Source organism: Mustela lutreola, chromosome 17 (genome assembly GCF_030435805.1).
Source record: "Mustela lutreola isolate mMusLut2 chromosome 17, mMusLut2.pri, whole genome shotgun sequence".
NCBI lineage: Eukaryota > Metazoa > Chordata > Mammalia > Carnivora > Mustelidae > Mustela > Mustela lutreola.
The window spans coordinates 23,365,714-23,388,049 of record NC_081306.1 but is presented as its reverse complement, the minus strand read 5'-3'; the positions used below and the strand labels follow the sequence as shown (position 1 = coordinate 23,388,049).

The 22,336-nt window shown below is 51.3% G+C and overlaps 1 protein-coding gene across 4 annotated transcripts in view; it reads left to right on the top strand.

Moving 5' to 3' along the window:
- The first annotated feature begins 1,635 nt into the window (after positions 1-1,635).
- RAB11FIP3 (RAB11 family interacting protein 3) overlaps positions 1,636-22,336 on the top strand; it is a 76,780-nt gene continuing 56,079 nt past the window's right edge. For 2 of the 4 annotated variants that reach the window (XM_059154058.1, XM_059154057.1), the window contains exon 1: positions 1,636-2,380. In XM_059154058.1, the coding sequence (XP_059010041.1) occupies positions 1,730-2,380 (651 nt within the window). In that variant the 5' untranslated portion in view covers positions 1,636-1,729. The remainder of the gene's footprint in view (positions 2,381-22,336) is intronic. The other 2 variants (XM_059154055.1, XM_059154056.1) reach the window with 1 other exon arrangement.

Here is a 22,336-nt window from a genome sequence, read left to right as displayed (position 1 = left end):
AACATCATAAGAAAAACTCAACCACACTAACACCCAGTGAAGTTGAAATAAGACATGATGCCTTTTTTTTTTTTAAAAGATTTTTATTTATTTATTTATTTGACAGACAAAGATTACAAGGAGGCAGAGAGGCAGGCGGGGTGGGGGGGAGCAGGCTCCCGCCGAGCAGAGAGACCGACGTGGGGCTCGATCCCAGGACCCTGGAATCACGACCTGAGCCGAAGGCAGAGGCCCAACCCGCTGAGCCACCCAGGTGTCCCAAGACATGATGCCTTTTTATTTATTATTTATTTATTTGAGAGACTGTCGCCCAAACTGGAGAGGATTCTTTTTTTTTCCCTCTGAACTTAACATCTTCCGCACGAGAGCACATAGCGTCCAAAAGGAACTGATAAATTCGGGGAGGAGGATCCCTCGGCTCTGTGTTCCCAAAGCCAACCTTGCGAACTCTGGTCCTGCGAGCCCTGGGATTTTGTCGCCGGGGGCGACTCACGTAATTACCACCGCCCGGTTCCACTGCACACTTGAAAACGGAAGTTCGGTTTCCTTCGGCTCTTGCCAGAGCCGCTCACGAAACGTATCTGGTGCTGGTGCCCAACGGCCGGTAAAAATACCGGTGCGCCCTTGCCGCGTACACGCGTCGCTACAGGTTAAATTTAGCCCCTCGCCTGCCCGCGGCTCGCCGACTCACCTGCTGCTAACCAGCGCGTCTCCTCGTCCGCGCCTCGGGCGCCCTGCGTCCCCGCGGACACCGGCGACCGCTAGAGAAGCGGACGTCAGCGGTCCGAGACCGTGTTGGGGAGGCCCGACGGCGGGCCGGCGAGGACCCACGGAACCGAGTTTCGTGCTGGGTCCCAGACAGGCGCCGGCGCTTGGCCGGGCGCTCCTTCGGCGCTCGCAGGGCCGTCGCACGCCGGCTGCGCCGCGGCCGCCGTCCACCCGACCCCCGCCGGCGGTGCCCAGCGCCGCGCGCGCTTCCCCCGGGCCCAGCAGGGTCGCGCCCCGCGCTCCGGCGTCCGCGCAGGCCCCGTCGGGACAGGTGCCCACCCGGCGGTCCTGCCCCGTGCCCGGCGCCGCGCGTCCTACCACGCATCGCGCGCCGGGGCGGTGACACACACCCCCGGGACCGGACCCGACTCGCCAGCCGACAGGAGACAACCCCTCCCCCCACCGGCACCAGCAGCGAGTTCCTGCGCCGCAGCGCCTGCCTTTAAGGAAGGTCCTGAGGGGCGGGGCCTGCGGGCGCCGCTACGCGCTGACGTCAGGCCTGACGGAAGGCGGGGCACGTGCGGCGGCGGCGGCGGCGGCGGCGGCGGCGGCGGCGGCGGCGGAGTTCGCTCGGGTATCGCGGGCACCTCAGCTACCTTTTTGGCTGCCTCCTCTCCGTCCTCCTCAGAGGCCTCCGCGGCGCTTGCCGGCTCGGCCCCCGCCGCCACCGCCCCCGCCGCCGCCGCCTCAGCGCCCTCCCGCGCCCGCCGCGCCGCCGCCATGGGCCCGCGCCCGCCGCGCCGCCGGGCCGAGGGCAGCTGAGGCGCCGCGCGAAGATGGGCGAGGGCGGAGCAGGGCCCGAGCGCCAGCCCGAGCAGCCCGGGCGCCCCGCGCGCGCCCGCCCGCGCCGCCGCGGGGATGCCCGCGCCCGCCGCCGCGCCCTGAGCGCCTTTGTCTGCTGCCCGCGCCGCCCGCCGCACCACTGGCCTCGCGGGCCTGCGCCGCGGCCGGGGGCGCGCCCATGAAGATGGAGCCGGGCCGGCCGGCCTTCCCCGCGGGCGGCCCGTGCCCCGACGCCGAGCCCGGCGGGCCCGACCGGCCGGGGGCCGCCCTCGCCCCGCGCCCGGAGCCCGGCCCCCCGGGGGCCGCGGCCTGCGCCGATGCCGGGGCGGACCTGAGCGCCGGGCGAGCCCCGGGGCCGGACGCGCGCCCTGAGAGCGCCTGGGCGCCTGCCCCGGGCCCGGGCACCTCTTACCTGCTGCCGGCTCGGGCCGCCTGCGCTGGTCCCGGCCCCGACCGGCAGCTGCCTGAACTCGGCCCGCTTCTGTCCTGGACTGAGGAGCCAGCTGATTTCGGAGCCCCGGTTCGCCCGGAGAGCCCCTCTCTCCGCGTGCAGAGTTCCAGGCACAGCCGGCACGTGAGGGGCGAGGTCGACTTCTTCCCCGGCTTTCCCTCGCCCGCGGTGGGCGAGCTGACGCTCGACGTGAGTCCCGGGCAGCCGGACCGGCCCTCGGACTTCAGCCACACCTGCCCGCTCCCAAGCGAGCCCGCGACGTGTCCGGAGGACGGCCCCCGCCTTCGAGCCGTGTTCGACGCCCTGGACGGCGACGGGGACGGCTTCGTCCGCATCGAGGACTTCGTCCAGTTCGCCACGGTCTACGGGGCAGAGCAGGTAACCGGGCGGGCCTCCGCGGCCGGGCAGCGCGCGTGGTCTTCGTTTCTGTCGGCCGCGCGGGCGGGCTCGCCGATGTTCCGCTCCCGGGTTTGGGGAGACTCACTCTGTCCCTGCCCCTCCCCCACCCCGTCCTCCCGAGCTGCGCAGACTGGGTGTTTGCCCGCGGGGGGAGCTCCCGGCCACGCGTAGAGGGGCCCGGGTCGAAGAGCCCCGCAGTGAAGCAGGGCCCAGCGAGTCCCCGAGCTGAGGGTCCTGGGCCGCTCGGTTGAAGGCACCGCAAAGGCCCGAGCGCGGGCCGCCGGACATCGTGCGAACGGATGCAGGCTGCTCTGAGCGCACGGGGCGGCGCGCGTTCGGCCTCGGCTGCTCGTGAGCGAAGGCGGGAAGTTTCCGTGCTACCCTTGAGTGCGAGACGGAGGGAAACTGGCCGCCAAGGAAGGGGCGCGGGAGCAGGGCGCAGAGTACCAGGAGCCCAGCGCCGTCCGCGCGCCGCCTCCTGCGGGAGCCAGAGGTGCAGACAGGAGACGAGTGCCCAGTGCGGTGTCATGGGTGGCGGGCAGTCGCGGAGGAGGGGCGTTCGGATCTGTCCTTGGCCTGGATCTAGCTCCTGGGGAAGTTTGTGTGGAGAGAAAGGCGCTTGGGCAGGGTCGCGGGAGACACCCGGTAGGTTACTGGTGTTGGCACTGAACCCTGCAGGGCTCCTAGCACGCTGATTTGCTGGTGTTGGCGTTGCCCTGCCTGCGGGCACTTGTAAGTGGGGTTCGAGTGCACAGTGCGGTCCAGCTGCGAGGGCTTCGGGACAGGAGGTGCAGTTCATCCCCTGGTATTGAGGGTGTCATTTGTGACCTGCGGAAACCTCCGTGAGAGACCCTCGCGCCAACTGGTGTCCAGGGCGACTCCAGCTGTCGGAGCTGTCCCTGTGAAGATGTGGGTTCCCCTCGTGGCTCCTTGCCCTGAGTAGTCAGCCCGGGAGGATGGGCGTGTCAGTGTGGGCCTCCCTATTGGCGGGGTCCCCGCTGTATCGGCGGAGTCCCCGCTGCTTGTGTTTGGTCTATGTCGAAGACATTGCTGCGACGGGCCCCACCTCGCAGTCTGTTGGGCACAGAGCTGTGTAACTGACCGCGTGCACTGTGGGTGGCACAGATTGCGATTGCTGGGCCAGTGTCTTTTCCTACTTTTCCTTTGTGCTGCTGGCCTCCAGAGCACCGTGGGCATCCTTCTGTCTTCTCTCCAGACAGAGCCTTCCTCCGCACACCAGTCAGAGGTGCTAGGGAGGTAGTCCACTTGTTCTTGTTTGCCCGGACCTGGCTCTGAGACTGCACTCTGTTGCCACTGTTTCTGGGGCTGTAGTAGGCAGGGTTTTTTTTTTTTTTTTTTTTTTTAAATTTTATTTATTTACTTGACAGAGATCACAAGTAGGCAGAGAGGCAGGCAGAGGGAGAGAGGAGGAAGCAGGGTCCCTGCTGAGTAGAGAGCCCGATGCGGGGCTCCATCCCAGGACCTCGGGATCATGACCTGAGCCAAAGGCAGAGGCTTTAACCTACTGAGCCACCCAGACGCCCTAGGCAGGCGTTTTCCATCTCTCGTGCAGGCAGGGACTGGAAGCCCGGGACGGATGAATAATTTCGCAAGCCCTCATGCATGGTCCGTGCTCGAGCAGGGATGAGCTCACAATCTTGAGGTGGCTCCCAGGTTACTAGATTCGGTCTCTGAAAATACTTCCACAGAGTTTCGTGTTACTGACTCCCATAAAGTCCTTTTCATTTGAGAAACACCTTTTGTAACTGTCCTTGTTCATCGCAGTGGGGAAAAGGTTTCTTGTAATCACATAATAGAAATGAATCGGAATTCTTTGCTCTGATAGCTCCTGGTGGAATTTTGAGATTTTATTTATTTCTTGTGGGGAGAGGGAGCGAGAGCATGCACCGATGAGGGAGAGTAGGAGAGGGGGAGGGCAAGGGAGGGCTCGGACCCTCCCTGAGATCATGACCTGAGCCAAAACCTGAGCTACCCAAGTACCCCTCTCCTGGTGGAATTTTTTTTTTTTTTTAATATTTTATTTATTTATTTGACACAGAGAGAGAGAGAGATTACAAGTAGGCAGAGCAGTAGGCAGAGAGAGAGGGGGAAGCAGGCTCCCCGCGGAGTAGAGAGCCTGATGCGGGACTCGATCCCAGGACCCTGAGACCATGACCCGAGCCAAAGGCAGTGGCCCAACCCACTGAGCCACCCAGGCACCCCCTTCCTGGTGGAATTTTATTTTATTTTTTAAAAAGATTTAATTTATTTATTTGACAAAGATCACAAGTAGGCAGAGAGGCAGGCAGAGAGAGAGAAAAGGAAGCAGGCTCCCCGCTGGGCAGAGAGCCAGATGCAGGGGCCTGATCCCAGGATCCCGGGATCATGACCCGAGCCAAAGTTAGAGGCTTTAACCCACTGAGCCACCCAGGTGCCCCTCCTGGTGGAATTTTAAATTTGGGGGCAAAGCCCAGGTGACTTGGGGTTGGGGGGATGGCCATGTATGGGGAGATCTGTGGTATCCCCGCCCTGCTGTCTGAGACTGCTCTGGAAGAGGCGGTCCCGGGCGTGGTGGTCTCCGTACCTGGACTTGGTTTGGACAAGCTTCCTGGGACGGTGGAAGAGAGCTCTTGCTTTGGTGCGGATCTTTTACAGAGTGATGAAGGGCTTGTTTTTGGGCCTGTGTGTAAGCTTTGCTGGCCTTTATTATGACTCAGGATTGCTTTTTCCAAGTCTGATGTCAGAATGCATTATAGAGGAGCTAAGAGAAAAAATACTGAGATTGGAGTAGTCTGTTTATTTTTAAAGACTTTATTTATTAGAGCGCACATGTGCATGTGCCGGAGTAGGGGTGGAGGGCGAGGGAGAGGGAGAAGCAGACTCCCTGCGGAGCGCAGAGCCCTTTCCTGCCATCTGAATCCTAGGAACCCCCATCTTGACCTGAGCCCAAGTCGAGGCTTAACCGACTGAGCAACACAGGTGCCCCGATAGTGAAGTAGTTTTAAAGAAAACTGAGGAATTCCACCTCGTGATGAATATTTTTAAACTTAAAACGAAAAGCTCCGAACACCCCAGAAGTAGAGGGAGCAGTTTAGTGACACCCCATCCCAGGCCGCAGTGCAGTCTCTGCTTTCTCCCTGCCTCTGCGCAGCCCCATCGGTGCGCGTGTGGGGAGCGTGTGCCTGACCGAGAACCTCGCCGTCGGTGACCGAAGTGCGTGTCTGTAAGAGATAAGGGTTCTGCCTGACACAGCCGGGGTTTTTCAGAGGCCCTGGGAAGAGATAAGGTGGGTGACAGCAGCAACGACCCTAAGTCTCTGTACTCCCCGCCGTGAGATTTCAAAATACAGCATGCATGAGGTTCCGAGGCTGGTTACGTCACCGTTCTTGATGACAGCAGCTAGATTGTTCTCGGGTGCGGTCAGCTATGCGAAGGTAGCATGTTGAGTAACCTGTGTGTGAAGGAGGAATTTTAAATTATTAAAGCCGATTACCTGAATTTTTCATGGCAGCAGCTCCTGCTTATAAAACAGACGGCTGCTGTGTCCGTCTTTCTTTAGCAGTGTCATGGTGTGTGTGGGTCCCCTTACATCATCTGGCGGTAGATCAGATGTGGGGTAATGGGACACGGGGCTGGCAGTAGTCAGCAGAGGGAAGGAAAGGAAGGACTGCAGGGGAGTTTTCTCGTTGCTCTTGCTGGGACAGGACCTTGTGGTCCTAGCCACCCAGGCGCTAGTTGCCAGGTTGGGATAGGTAATTTTTAAGGCCTCGACCGTTTCTGAAGAATCTTCATCATATGACCCCTTTATACTGAGGGATGTAGGAAAGAATGTTAGGGTTCGAAGGCGACGGCCAAGAAAGAATTCTCGAGACGCCTTTGGCGCAAAAATGTGTTTTATTTATTTATTTATTTATTTATTTTTAAAAGATCTTATTTATTTGACAGAGATCACAAGTAGGCAGAGAGGCAGGCAGAGAGAGAGGAGGAAGCAGTCTCCCTGCCGAGCAGAGAGCCCAGTGCAAAGTGGGGCTCAATCCCAGGATCCTGAGATCACGACCTGAGCTGAAGGCAGAGACTTAACCCACTGAACCACCCAGGTGCCCCCCCCCCCCCGCCCCTCAAAATGTGGTTTTGTTAAAGCAGGAGGCCAGGACCCATGGGCAGAAAGACCTGCACTGGGGTGGTGAGGAGTGGCCCATTATATTACTTTCAAGTTGGGAGGGGGTTAAGAAAAGCGTTAAGTCTCAGGAATTTTGGAAGCAAGGTTTCCAGGACCTTGAGGGGGCTAGCCTTTGTTGGGTAAAGGTCGTTTATTACCGTCCAATAAAACCTGAGTCATAAGACTCTTCAGGTGTGTGTTGCAGTGGGCCACATGCTTGGGGGATGATTGCTAACATGTATCTCAGGGGTAGAGATAAAGGGAGTTTGCAAAGGAGTTTTTGTATGTTAGAGTAGACTTACAGGGTGGGTTGGGGGGTGGGGAGGAGGTAAGAGAGGTTGGGCTAGGATTGCCTTTGGCCCTCAGCAGTGTCAGCATTGAGGCCCTGGAGGAATGTCACTCTGCCTGGGGCTCTAGGTTGTAACGAAATTTAATAGTTTTTCTTCTGACATCATTTCCCACATCAAGAGGGCTGATGCTTTTGTAGCTATGACCAGCTCATCCTAAAAGGAATTTGTAAAGTAAATTTCTTTTCGAGGAGCGTTGTAGGAAAGGATTTGTTTCTTTTGGCTTTATTTTTCAAAGGAATTAATTATAATCGTAAAGATTATCTCCACATTTTTTTTTTTAAAGATTTTATTTATTTGACAGACAGAGATCACAAGTAGGCAGACAGGCGGGCAGAGAGAGAGAGAGGAGGAAGCAGGCTCCCCGCAGAACAGAGCCCGATGTAGGACTCGATCCCAGGACCCTGAGATCATGACCTGAGCCGAAGGCAGCGGCTTAACCCACTGAGCCACCCAGGCACCCCTGTCTCCACATTTTGAGATTACGCACACATACATGTTTCCATCTTGATAGTCTCTGATGCTTTCCAGAGCACCTACACATTGAAATGCCGGATGCCCTCTAGTGACCTTGTAGGCATGTCCTCTTCCGCACTTGTGTAAGTAGGCTGCTGAGGGAAGTTTCGGTGCTCAGGTTTCCCTGCTTCTGCGTCCCGCACCCCTGCTGGTGAGCAGCTGGAAGTTCCTAGGGACAGGCAATGTCCTTCCCGTTTCTCTCCTAGCCTTGAATTTGAGTGTGAGTGTATCTGCGTGAGAGAGGGAACGAACACAGGTGTGGGAGCAGGTGCCTGTGGGAGCTGGTGTGGGGTGTGTGTGCTCGGCTCAGCATCTGTGTGTTGAAGGAATTGCTGAAAGGCAGGTGACGTTCCTTTCTGTGCTTGGATCACAGGCAACTTTGTTAGTGTTTTAAAATGGCTTTTTTCATATTATAAAAGTAACACAGGCTTATTATTAAAAAATTGGAAAATGCAAAGTGATATAACATGTAAAACAAAAAAAAATAACCAATGATCCCACTGTTCTGAGAGAAACACCTTTAGCATTTTTTTTTTTTTTTTTAGATTTTATTTATTTATTTGTCAGAGAGAGAGCGAGCACAGGCAGACAGAGTGGAAGGCAGAGTCAGAGGGAGAAGCAGGCTCCCTGCAGAGCAAGGAGCCCGATGTGGGACTCGATCCCAGGACGCTGGGATCATGACCTGAGCCGAAGGCAGCTGCTTAACCAACTGAGCCACCCAGGCGTCCCGAAACACCTTTAGCATTGTAGTGCATCTCCCTCCAGACTTTTTCCTGCACAACCCCACAGAGACTGTACACAGCTGAGATCACTCTGGATAGAAGCGAAATTACATTATGGATGTTCATTGTTTACAAAGAGGAAACTGAATGATATCAGTAGCAAAGTGAGAGAAATCCTTTGTAATCTCACTTCCCAGAGATAGCTACAACGTATTTTTTTTTTAAAGATTTTATTTATTTATTTGACAGAGAGAAATCACAAGTAAGAGGAGAGGCAGGCAGAGAGATAGGAAGGGAAACAGGCTCCCCGCTGAGCAGAGAGCCCGATGCGGGACTCGATCCCAGGACCCTCAGATCATGACCTGAGCCACCCAGGTGCCCCAGCTACAACGTATTTAAATGTAAATTAAGATATATGTCATAAATGCTTCATTGCACAAAAACGGTCCAAGTTCTCTCTCTCCTGTTGGGAACCTGCTTTTTGACCTGTCTTTTGAAATTGGAGATCTCTGATACCAGTTGCCTAAAGGAAACCTAAAGTTTAGTTGTTTCCAGGAGGATTTAGAATTGCGAGGGGCTACTCCATCATAGGATCTGACATATAGGAGGAATTTAATTCCGTGTGGACCACCCAGATCAGGCTGTTGGGGGCACCCAGCTGATGGGGGTGCCTGGGTGGCTCAGTGGGTTAAGTGTCTGCCTTCAGTTCAGGTCATGATCTCAGGGTCCTGGGATCGAGTGCCGCATCGGGCTCTCTACTTGATGGGGAGCCTGTCCCCCCCGCCCCCGCCTGCCTCTCTGCCTACTTGTGATCTCTATCTCTGTCAAATAAATAAATAAAATCTTTAAAAAAAATTGACTGGCCAACTTGCTCCAGTAATGCAATAAAGACATTGCAGTTAAAAAAAAAATTGAAAGGGGCGCCTGGGTGGCTCAGTGGGTTAAGCCGCTGCCTTCGTCTCAGGTCGTGATCTCAGGGTCCTGGGATTGAGTCCCGCATCGGGCTTTCTGCTCAGCAGGGATCCTGCTTCCCTATCTCTCTCTCTCTGGCTGCCTCTCTGTCTACTTGTGATTTCTCTCTGTCAAATTAATAAATAAAATCTTTAAAAAAAAATTGAAATATTGGGCAGAAGAATTAGGGATCCCCTGAACACTGTTATGTAACCCTTAAAAGTGAGAATGACAGTCCCAGAAGTACTTCTGATTAGTGCTTCTGAGACAAGGAGAGTGGTATATGTACCATGGCCTTTTTTTTTTTTTTTTTTAAGATTTTATTTATTCATTTTGACAGATGGAGAGAGATCACAAGTAGGCAGAGAGGCAGGCAGAGAGAGAAGCAGGCTCCTTGCTGAGCAGAGAGTCCAATGCAGGCCTCAATCCTAGGACCCTGGGATCATGACCTGAGCTGAAGGCAGAGGCCCAACCCACTGAGCCACCCAGGCGCCCTGTATACCACGGTTTTAACTGTGTAAAAGTTACCCACGTGGAAGAGTCTTGAAGGAAACCCTAAAAATTAGTTCTAGTTGTTTGTGTGTGTATATGTATGTATTGGGAAGCTGTATTTGTGTGGCATGAGAGGGTTTGTAGGTTTCATTTGAGGTACTGGCCAAATTTTGTTATGTTAGTGATTTTTATTTTGTCTTGGAAAGTAGTGCCTATATATGTATTATAAATTTCAAACAGTGTAAAAAGGAAATCTAGTAAAAAATTCTATTACAATCTTTAGAAATAAAAGTTACACTCTTTTTTAAGAAAGAGATTTATTTATTTGACATAGAGATCAAAAGTAGGCAGAGAGGCAGGCAGAGAGACGGGGGAAGCAGGCTCCCTGCTGAGCAGACTCCCCCCCCCCCCCCAGCCAAGTGCGGGGCTCCATCCCAACCTGAGCCAAAGGCAGAGGCTTATTAACACTGAACCACCCAGGTGCCCGCCCCCCCTCCCCTTTTTGAAGATTTTATTTATTTATCTGACAGAGAGCAAGAGAGGGAGCACAAGCAGAGGGAGTGGGAGAGGGAGAAGTAGGCTTCCCGATGAGCAGAGAGCCCGGTGTGGGACTCAATGCCAGGACTCTGGGATCGTGACCTGAGCTAAAGGCTGACACTTTACCTACTGACCCACCCAGGTGCCCCAAAATTTACACTCTAAAGATAAGATATTTGGGGCGCCTGGGTGGCTCAGTCATTAAGTGTTTGCCTTCAGTTCAGGTCATGATCCCAGAGTTCTGGGATCAAGCTGCATCAGGCTCCCTGCTTCGTGGGGAGCCTGTTTCTCCCTCTCCCTCTGCCGCTCCCCCTGTTTGTGTTCCCTCTCTCACTGTCTCTCTCCGTTTCTCTCTCTGTCAAATAAATAAATCTTAAAAAAAATTAAGATACTTATATGTTTTACTTTGACTTAGTTAAGGTTTTAGATCAATTTACAGAATACATCTAAAGAAACTCAGGTTTTCTGTTAACTTTTTTTTTTTAAGATTTATTTATTTATTTCAGAGAGAGAGGGAGACAAGCCGACTGACTCCCTGTTAAGCAGGGAGCCCGACATGGGGCTCATTCCCAGGACCTCGAGAGCATGACCTGAGCTGAAACCCAAGTTGGATGCTTAACCCACTGAGCCACCCAGGTGCCCCTTTAATGAACTGTTAGAGAACTGTTAGAGAACACTGTTCAGATGCTTATCAAAGACAGACTGTCGATCTGTGTTGGTGTTTGGTAAAATGCATAGTCTGAGAGTGTCTGTGATTCTTGACGGCTGGCTACGCGGTGGGCTTTGTGCTTTCCTCAGTGTCTCGTAACACAAGTAACTCTGAGAACTTCTGGTGAAAAGCATGGCCCTGCAATTTTCAGGAGTGGAGACCAGTAGATAAATGATTCAGTATCGTGGTTGGGGAGGAGAAGAAATTTTTCCAGAAGGTACAGTTTCGTGTTTCCATCCAAATATTTTTTTAAAGATTTTTATTTATTAATTTGTTGGGTAGAGAGAGAGACGGAGAGGGAGCACAAGCAGGGGGAAGTGGAAGAGGGAGAAGCAAGCTTCCGCTGAGCAGAGAGCCTGATTTGGGGCTATGATTTGGGATTATGACCTGAGCCAAAGGTGGATGCCCAACATCTAAGCCACCCAGGCGCCCCTTCCGTCCAAACATTTAGGCAATTTTAGGCAGGTTGGTATTACTCTGGTTGTGATCTTGTGGTGGTCTTGGGTGTCATAAGTTTCAAAACCAGAGCGAGTGTTGAGTTAACGTGGAATGTTCTGTCTATGCCGCTCGAACAGTTGTTCTGGCTCCTTGTCTCTAAGCCGCTCTTTGGGCAAGCTCAGTCTTGGGCTCACAGTGGCAGGATTTGAATGGGTGCCGCCCCCTCCTCTGCAGGGACATATGTGGGCATCTGGTAGTGTGGGTGACACTCAGTGGGGGACAGACTGAAGGGCCAAGTAACATTTTAGCATTATTATTATTTTTTTAATTTTTAAAATTTTAAAATTTATTTTTATTTAAAGATATTTATTTATTTGATAGAGATCACAAGTAGGCAGAGAGGCAGGCAGAGAGAGAGGGAGAAGCAGGCTCCCTGCTGAGCAGAGAGCCCGATGTGGGGCTCGATCCCAGGACCCTGAGATCATGACCCGAGCTGAAGGCAGAGGCTTAAACCACTGAGCCACCCAGGCGCCCCACATTTTAGCATTATTGGCTTGAATAGAGCATGGTCACCAGTGTCATAGTAGGGCAGAAGCCCCTTATGCACATAGCATCTGTATGTTGATGAAACTCTAGATACTTCTAAAACTGTAAAATCTTAGCTGTTTCTAGTTTTTTTCTAGAAATGCTAGCTAATTTTTAAGAAATATTTGTCCTAAAAATATTTGTTTATAAAGAAATATTTGTCTATTTTAGAGAGGGAGGGAGAGAGAGCACGTGTGTGTTGGTGCGTGTGAGCAAGAGTGGGGGGAGGGGCAGAGGCAGAGGGAGAGAGAGTCTCAAGCAGGTTCGCCGCTGAGTGTGGAGCCCAGCGTGGGGCTCCATTCCTGAAGCCTGAGATCATGATCTGAGCCGAAATCAAGAGTTGGGTGCTGAGCCAAATGAGCCACCCAGGCACCCCCTTTTTTTTTGGAATGCTGAAATCTGAGAACAAAGCCTAAGTAATTTTGTTTTTCTTTTCTTTTCTTTTTTAGATTTTATTTCTTTATTTGACAGGGGGAGTGGGAGAGGGAGGGGCAGGCCACACTTTGACCAGACAGGGAGCCGGATGGGGGACTTGTTCCCAGGACCCCGGGATCACAACCTGAGCCGAAGGCAGGTGCTTCCCTGACTGAGCTCCCCAGGCGTCCCCTGCTAAGTAATTTTCTAAAGACCCATGCCTTCAGAGGATTCAAGAATATACAGCTCTTGGGACTCTAGTTTGTTAAATAACCTATTTTACTTTTTCTTTTGTTGGATGATTAAACAATTTTTTACCAAAGTTTTAGAGCCTTCTGTGCCCACAGCTAAATAGTCCTGCTGTGGTCAGAAGTGAGCTCTGTGCAGATAGCGCTGTTTGAGTTGGGGTGACGCGGCGTGGGGAGCTCAGCCCTGATGTCAGTGTCAGAGGCTTCATGGAGTCATTGTTCTTTTTCGTTTCACATCATTTGTTCGGGTTTCTCTTTAAGCAAGTTTAATCACCTTAGGCTATGAATGGTGTGTGACACCTGTTTGGCAAGTCTGTTTATAGGTAGGTAGTTTATGTGTTTGGACAAGAGGAATTGTTGGGCACTGTAAAGACCATTATTGCCCTAAACCGTGGGGAAACGAAACAGTGTGCTTGGCATCTTACCCTCGTGAGCGAGCTAGGGGCGTTTGTAAACCTTTTGTTTTGATTAAGCTGCCTGCCAGCGAGCTGATTAATCATACACACACACACTCACATATATTTTTGCTTAATGATTATATTGTAATATTAAATTTCTTATATGTATCTATTCAGAAGACTGTTTTAGAGAGAGAGTGTGTATGTGAGTGTGCACGAGCAGGAGGGCAGGGAGGGGAAGAGAGCCCCACATTGGGGAGTCTGCTTCTCCCTCTCTCTCTGCTGTATGCCCTGCTCATGCTAGCTTTCTGTCAAATAAATGAATAAAGTCTTAAAATCAGAAGAAAAAAGACAAAAACCTTGTAGAAAAATGGATAAAAAATATTAAGACGTCCCACAGGAAAAGATACACAAATGGCCACTAAACATGTGAAAATACGCTCACCGGCATTCATGATAAGGAAGACGAATGCAAATTAAAATCACTTAGATGCATTTCTCCCTCATCTTGTTGGCAACAGTGTAGACACTTGAAAACATTCTGTTGGTGAGGCTGTTGGGAAGCAGACGTGCTCTCATGTTGCTGGTGCGGGTGCAGAGTGGTACAGGCCTTATTATCAAGGGGGGTTTGCAGTATCTGCACACACACTGACCCTTTGGCTTGATTGTCCTACTTCTAGTGATTTACCCTGAGGATGTCCCTCCACAAGTAAAACGTACCAGATACACAGGTGTTCACTGCAGCATTGTCTGTGAATGAAATATGGAAACCTCAGTGTCCATCCAAGAAGAGCAAGGTCTGTTCACAGGACAGGGTGCAGCTGCAGAGCTAAAGGGGAAGGTTTGTACACACTGGCAGGGAGGGAGGCCCAAGATGCAGTTAAGTGGGAAGAGCAGCAAGTCCGTATGCAGAATCGTGGTGAGAAAGAGTGGGTGTGGGACCCTCTGCTGGGGGGCTTCTAGAGGAGTCAGACCAGAGAGTGGGAAAGGAGAGGGGAGGTCAGGGGAAGGGCTGGAGGGGAGGTCGTGCTTAGTGGGAAGTTGGAAAAGTCCTGGAGATGGATGACGGCAACAGTCGTCCAACACTGTGGATGTACGTCATGTCACATGATACAGCTGGAATCTTTAAAATGGTTGGTTTATCACAATTAAAAAAGAAAGAAAGAAAAAGAAAAGAGGGATCTGAGGTGCAGAGCCCTAAGTGACGGACTTCGGCTCAAATGAAGAGATTTGATAAGCATAACTAAGAAACCACACCTTACGGGGTGCCTCCGGGGCTCAGCCAGTTATGCATCTGAGTCCTGATGTCCGCTCAGGTCATGATGTCGGGGTTGCTCACTTGCTCTCACAAAGAAATAAATCTTAAAAAGAAAAAAAAACCCACAAAACAAAAAGGAGAGAAACCACACCTCAGGGACCTGGTTGGCTCAGTCAGAAGAGTGTGCAATTCTTTTTTTTTTTTTTTTTTTAAAGATTTTATTTATTTATTTGACAGAGAGAGATCACAGGTAGGCAGAGAGGCAGGCAGAGAGAGAGGAGGAAACAGGCTCCCTGCTGAGCAGAGAGCCCGATGCGGGACTCGATCCCAGGACTCCGAGACCATGACCTGAGCCGAAGGCAGCGGCTTAACCCACTGAGCCACCCAGGCGCCCAGAGTGTGCAATTCTTGATCTCAGGGTTGTGAGTTTGAGCCCCATGCTGGGGGGGGAGAGATTACTAAAAATAAATAAACTTTAAAGAAGAAAAAAGAAGGAAAGAAACCACACCTGATGGCCCCCAGACAGGTGAGGAGGCTTTTCAAGTCCCATGAACACAGTACTCTGTATACCTTTAGCGAGTTATATTCAGAAGAAAAAAAGAGCTGCAAAGAAACTTACTGTGAAGTAGGTTCGTTAATAGATCAACACAGTGTGTGTCGGATAGAACAAATGTGTGTGCAGGTGCTGGGAACCAGGCTTCTCCAGCAGAAAGGGTATAAGTGGTACGGAGAAGGTGAAGGGGAACCCTGTTGTCTTGGGATTTAACCTGAGGGTATCAGTAGGAAGACATGATGTAAAATAATCAAATAATCTAGCTCGGTTCTCTGAAAGGGTCTAGGAGCAGTGACATTAGTAGCAGTGGGTACACCTAAGCCCCAGATCATGGTTGCAGACACCATTCCCCACTAAAGGAACCAGGGATCCTCAGAGAAATGCCTTATTTCAGGTTTGAAGTGGGCAGAATTTAATGTGAGCCTGGATTATCTTGTACCAGAAAGCAAGGAAGTGTTCAAAAATTGATGGGGACATGTCAGAAATGGAGCAGCTTGAATGGGTTCCCAGTGGGCAAATCTGGGACATTGGGAGTGCCGGAAAAGAGTAATGATGATAAACGGTACATTGACTTTAACGTCTGTGGCACACACAGTCCTGGTGACAGCCCAAAGGCGCGTGGCTCCTTACAGACCTAACTGACAAATGATCACCAGGGTGGGAGGCGACAGACTTGGAGGTTCGTGTATTGTTTTCCTGCATCAGTGTTCTGTGACGACCAAGGTAATCATTGATTCGAGGGAGGATGGCCAGTGGTTGTCAGAAACCACGGTGTAAACATTTGAGGGAGGAGACAGTGGGAGCTGCGTTCCAGAGTGTCATTCCACAGATGACGGAGCCCAACGGAAAAGGAGAACTGGACAACAGAGAGGTCTGCCCAAGTCCACCTGACCGGGTGTGATGGAGGGTAGGGGTGTGGTGGGGCGGGCGGCATTGTTGCTGACATCGGATAGTGAGAGAGAACCCGACAACCCAGACCGCAAGGCACTCGACAGTGCTCTGGACACTTGAAAATGTGTGTCGTAAAAAGGGTTGGGGACTCTTCCAGACAGAGGAGGGGAATTGTGACAACTAATAACTGGTTCTCAGTTAGAAACTGGATTAAAGGGAAGCAGAACAACTGTGAAGGCCACTATTGGGGTAATTGGAGAAATTTGAAGACAGATGATTACTTGTGGTCAGTGGTGTCATAATGGTTTTGTGTAGGAGGATGGTCTTCATTCCTAGGAAATATATGCTGGGAGCGTTTAGGGAGGCATGACGGTGTCTGAAGCTTAGTTATTTTTTTTTAAAGATTTTATTTATTTATTTATTTGACAGACAGAGATCACAAGGAGGCAGAGAGGCAGGCAGAGAGAGAGGAGGAAGCAGGCTCCCCGCTGAGCAGAGAGCCCGATGTGGGACTCGATCCCAGGATCCTGAGATCATGACCTGAGCCAAAGGCAGAAGCTCAACCCACTGAGACACCCAGGCGCCCCTGAAGTTTAGTTATGTTTTAAAAAGATCTCACTTTTGGGGCGCCTGGGTGGCTCAGTGGGTTAAGCCGCTGCCTTCGGCTCAGGTCATGATCTCAGGGTCCTGGGATCGAGTCCCGCATCGGGCTCTCTGCTCAGCGGGGAGCCTGCTTCCTCCTCTCTCTCTCTGCCTCTCTGCCTATTTGTGATCTCTCTCTGTCAAATGAATAAAATAAATTCTTTAAAAAAAAATAAAAAAAAATTAAAAAGATCTCATTTTTGAGTGATCTCTATGCATTGTGGGGCTCGAACTCACAACCCTGAGATCGAGAGTCGCACCATGAGTCGCACTGAGTGGGCCAGGCCCCCTCCTTCAGCTTAGTTGTAACAGTTCTGTCACAGAAGTTCAGGTGTGTAGAAAGCGATAGGAAGCAAATGTGGAAGGACATTAGTGATTGGTACGTGTAGAGGAGGGATAGCAAATGTCCTTCGAATTATTCTTTTTTGAAAGTTTTAAAAATTTTATTTATTTTTAAGGATTTTATTTATTTATTTGACAGAGAGAGATCACAAGCAGGCAGAGAGGCAGGCAGAGAGAGGGGGAAGCAGGATCCCTTCTGAGCAGAGACCCCGATGTGGGACTTGATCCCAGGACCCTGAGATTATGACCTGAGCTGAAGGCAGAGGCTTAACCCACTGAGCCGCCCAGGCACCCTGTAAGGGATTATTTTTAATTGACTAATAAAAACACATTTCACGTATTTTTTCAGCTTCACTTCCTAAGAGAGTCCAGATCAACAGATAAAACTCACATAAACAGAAGCGCTTTTGGGTCCCGATAACACTGAACGGTGGGCAGGGTCTCAGTTTACGGACCAGCAGCCCAGGGTTTCAACGGGCTCAGTGAGGACTGACCATCACTAGAAGGTCACAACACATACTTAACTGTACAGAAAACACGTCCTACCTCAGTGGCAGTGATAATAGGACCAGTCACAAATAGGAAATTAATTTTTAGGCACCCTAAGTCTTTCTAAGTTCCTGTCATGTATTTATTCAAACATTTATTTATCTGTTTGAACCCTATCAATAGAGAAGGAAAGAGAGCTTGTTATCAACTTCCTTTTGAGAGAATCGGTACACTGAACAGGATGCTTAAAATCCCTTGATAAATAAGAATATGGTCTCACCTTATAGCTGTTCTTAACTTCCCGTTTAAACCCCTCTGTCTAAGGGAAGGGTAATCTCGACCCTGTGCAATCCATGAACCAACAAGCGCCACACTGGGTGCCGCGTGACTAACCCGGGAGCCTGTGTCCACGTGGAACATGCCTGTTACTTGTTTGGGAACGGAGGGTGTTTGCTTTCTGTTGGTTACCTTTAAGATCCATAAAAGCTGCACGATCTAACATACACTACAAGACAAAGTACATGTTAGCGTCTATGAACTTCCCATATTGTCCTTTTTATTTTGAAATATGTGAAATCCACTGTAAAATTTAAAGAATAATTTGAGGGGTGCCTGGATGGCTCAGTGGGTTAAGCCTCTGCCTGTGGCTCGGGTCATGGTCTCAGGGTCTTGGGATCGAGTGCCGCATCGGGCTCTCTGCTCGGCGGGGATCCTGCTACCCCATCTCTCTGCCTGCCACTCTGGCTACTTGTGATCTCTCTCTGTGTGTCAAATAAATAAATAAAATCTTTTTAAAAATCCCTTACATGTTTATGTTAATCACACCATAAATTTTTATTTATTTATTTATTCATTTATAAAAAGATTATTTATTTATTTATTTGATGGAGAGAGAGATCACAAGCAGGCAGAGAGTCAGGCAGAGAGTGGAGGGAAGCTGGATCCCCACTGAGCAGAGAGCCTGATGCAGGGCTCGATCCCAGGACCCCGAGATCATGACCTGAGCTAAAGGCAGAGGCTTAACCCACTGAGCCACCCAGGTGCCCCGATGGCAGTCTTTAAAGATGCTAGTAATATGCTGAAATAGGGAGAAGAGTGGCATTGTTTTACATTTTTGCAAGTGTTTTAAATATCTGACTGCATCTAGGAGAACAGGACTCCTGCATCTTCTGCAAGCAGTCTGTGGAATCACGCAGCCTGTGGAAGCCTCCGCTGTGCATTCATGAGGTGCGATCAAAGAAAGCAGAATGTCTGGGAATGTCCTGAGTCTCTTCTGATCTTGCAGAACACCTGGGACATGAGGGTTGCTGGGACCCTGAGCACTGGTTGAGAACAGCGGTCTGAACTGCTGAGGTGTCCAGCTTGTTGCCTGATGGCAGAGCTAGCACAAGTCAGAATCCCCTGGAGACCCTGTCAAAACTGACTGCTGGGCCCACCACGCGGTGCATGGTTTGTGTTGTCTGAGCGGGGTCTGGTGAGAGATGTGTCTCTAACCAGTTCCAGGCGATGCTGCTGCTCCTGGTCCTGGGGTCTCAGCCAGAGAGCTGTCGTTCTTGAGAGTTTAGAAAACGTTTGCATCTCTTTAAAGACCCAGTCACGTCTCAGGGTCACTGTCCCTCACTCTGCTGTTTGTTCTGACAGTTTCACAAGTGCTTCCTTGGGGCCGCCTCTGCTGGCCCCTAGGGAGGCCTCAGGGCTGCCCTCTGTCCTCACTGCCGTCTGTCTGGTAGGAACACAGAGAAGAAGCCCGGACCACATACCTTCGTCCATTCTTCTTCTTCTTCTTTTTTTTTTTTTTTTTAAGATTTTATTTATTTATTTGAGAGATAGAGAAAGAGTAGGCACGAACAGTGGGGAGTGGGAGGGGGAGAAGCAGACTCCCCACTGAGCAGGAAGCCTGATGTGGGAAATCTGTGTCAACACATGATTTGGTTTCGCTTGCCTTATCTTGCATTTGTATGTGTTAAGTTTTCGTATTTTGACAATGTCCATGTAGATTAGGTTTTTGTAATTCTAGAATCTTCCGCCACGTGGCCGTCCTAGGCATCTGTTTTTCGTTTTTCTCTGCTAGGAGTAGTGCCATTACACCTCCAGCTCTACAGATTACTTTCCACATACCTAACTTCTGGCAAGGCTTAATTTTTGTGCTGGGAAATGTGAGGTTATTGTCTTGGGCTTTGGAATTGTAGATATTTAGGAGTTGCGTCAGGGTTTCTTAGCATTTCAGAGCTTCTCTGTGGCACCCCAAGTAGGTAATAGAAGGATGAGCAGAGCGTCCTTGGCTGGGCTCCTGGAAATCACTCACCTGTTTTGGCAGAAGCTTCCAGTTACTCCCCTAGAGGGTGGCCCCTGAAAGCTGAGAAGCTGCCTTGTGGCCTGCGTCTCCTGCCCCTGTGGCTTGCAGGGGCCAGGGTGGCCCCGGGTGGTTGCACTCATCACACTCATGGTGCCTGTGAGCTGCTCTTTGAGGAGTACGGTCTGCGGTGGCCCGTGGCGTGCTGGCTGCCTGTTGCCGGCTTCTGATGGGTCGTTGTCCCTGCCTCGGCTGCATGTGGTCGGAGCCACACAGGACCGGGCTTCGCTTCTGGTTCAGCCTCTCGCCACCCGGCCAGTGTTCATCTGAGTATCTTCCACGGGCCAGCCAGTGTCCTCGGTGCTGGGGACAGATGATAAGCAAGACTGGCACATTTTCTGTCCTTTCTTAAGTTATTAAACAGGTATTTGCCAGCACTGCCAGCTGATACAAACGCTGTGAAAGAAAAGCAGAGATTATTTGAGGTTGTATAACAGGGAACCCGACCTAGTTAGGGAAGTTTCCCTCAGGGAAGGTTCTTCTCTCCTCTTCTGTAACTTCTCAGCCCACATTCTGAAGCTGAGTGGGCTTAGTGAAGCAAGGGCTGGGAGAGGAGGGAGGGTCTCAGGTGGAGGTGCCGTGGGGAGCCATGGGAAGAGTCTTGAGTGGGAGGAGAGAGGGGGTTGAGCTGGAGGGGCGGGTGTCTGCAGTCCCAGAGTCTCTGGAAGGCCTTAAAGGGGTTAAGTCGAGGGGTAGGTGATAAGATCTCTAGTTTAGAAAGAGGGCCCCTGGGGAGAGGGCAGGAGTGGGTGGGGAGAGCAGTCTGGAGGCCAGCTGCAGTGGTTGGCCGAGGCTGGAGGAGGTGGAGTACAGGCGCTAGAGACACAGGCCCTGGCAGGGCAGAGCTGGAGTGACCTCTGGGCTGAATATAGGTGTGGGAGAGGCAGGAGGGCCTGGGCCTTGTGGGGACAGGAGGAAGCAATGGGGAGGCAGGAGCCCTATTTCTGAACACAGCATGGGATGCGCGGTGCCCTCTGGGCCTGGTGCTGGAGATACAGCCTGAGTTCAGCAGTGAGAGGGGAACGGTCTGTGGCTCCAGGAATAAAGGACATGTGTCATCTCACACAGACACGCCCTAGGTGGGTGCCTCCTGACAGCATGGTTCAGGTCTGGCCCCATCTATTCCACTCTACTACGCAAGGCTGTTCTCTTCATGGTCCTGACTGTGGCAGCCAGTGTCCCCATGTCCCTGTTTAAGAAGAGCCCTTCATTAGCCATGTTTGTGTGGGGGTGAGAGGGTTAGGCGACGGAGGCATCACAGGTGGCTTGAGCTGGCTGCATTGCGGGGGGCTATTGGGGACACAGCAGTCTCCTTGAGTGGGAGGACACACAGTCTTCCCTGCGGGGGTCTCAGTTCCCCTTGTCCCATTATTCTCTTTTCCTTAGCACTTAGCATGTCTAACAGCTTCCGTATTTTACTTATTCTCCTATTTGTTGTCTCTGTCTGCATTCCTACCCACGTGGGGAAGGTGCCCAGCAGGCCTGGCATGTAGTGGCCTCCTAGATACGTGCTGAATTAAATGAGTAAAGGAAGGGTTGAGGTCTGTCTGCAAGGGAAAAGAGGGGAGTGGCGTTGGGAACCAGCCAGCAGTGACCAGAGGTGCAGACCTGGGGAGAACACTAGTGTCAAGTCCACTGGGAGGCATGGGGCGTGCAGAGGAGAACGAGGGGCGGAAGGCCGAAGGACAGAGGTTGGTGGTTATTTTAAGATAGGCCAGGGCCCCTCTGGGCCTCTCTCTAAATGAGGACCCTAGGGAGCCTGCTTCACAGGTGGTTTTGAGTAGTAAACCCTTCTTGACATCTGGGGACTGCTGTTTATTTATTTACTTATTTACATACATGTACATGTATATTTAAGTTTCCTGACCATTTTTTTTTAAAGATTTTATTTATTTATTTGAGAGAGATCAGAAGTAGGCAGAGAGGCAGGCAGAGAGAGAGAGGAAGGGAAGCAGGTTCCCTGCTGAGCAGAGCCCGATGTGGGGCTGGATCCCAGGACCCTGAGATCATGACCTGAGCCAAAAGCAGAGGCTTAACCCACTGAGCCACCTAGGCTTTGTTTCTTTAGTCCTCTCTGCACCCAGCATGGGGCTTGAGGCGTAACCCGAGATCAGGAGTTGCCTGCTGCCTGATGGAGCATGTGTCCCTGGGAGAGTGCTGTTTGAAGACTAAGACAGCGCGATGGAGGGCTCACTGTCTGCAGAGCCGTGCTCCTTGGACTTTAACCCCCTTTTGGACACCCCAGGGGAACTTTAGAATGGACTGTACATGTGTCTGTGGCTCGCGGCCCCAGGACTTGGCCCTAGGGTGATGTGGGGTTCCTGGAAGCCGTGGGTCCTGCAGGTTGCCTACTCTGTCCTCAGGTCTGTGCTGGCCTTGTGTGGAGTTGCCAGAAGAAATGAGGAAATACATTTCCCCGTTCCTAGGAGGCGATGGTTTGTGGGCTATTGGAATTGGGGTAGGAAGAGTCAATACTTCTGTCTTTTAAAGGGGGCTCTGTTTCTTGTCTGTGGCTTTGCATGTACTTTTTGTCATGTCTGGTTATCTAGGACCCTCTGAACAGATCAGACTCTATTTTCCCTTTGGTTGTTGTCCATGTGATTGTTACTGTGTGAAAGACATTTATTCTACTTCACAGGAATCTCGTGTTCCTGTTTCTGTAGGTGTGAGTAGTGCACTCACTGTTACCCTCTGATTCCCTAAATAGAGGCGTGTTGTGGAAACACGGTACGTTTGCTGGGTTGTGTGTTGCGTGTCGTTCTGGTGTGTTGTTCCTATGTATTATTACAGGACTTGGTGAGCTCGTTGATGGTTTCCAAAATTGGAAAATGTTTTTATTTTTTTTTATTTATTTTTTTTTTTTAAAGATTTTATTTATTTATTTGACAGAG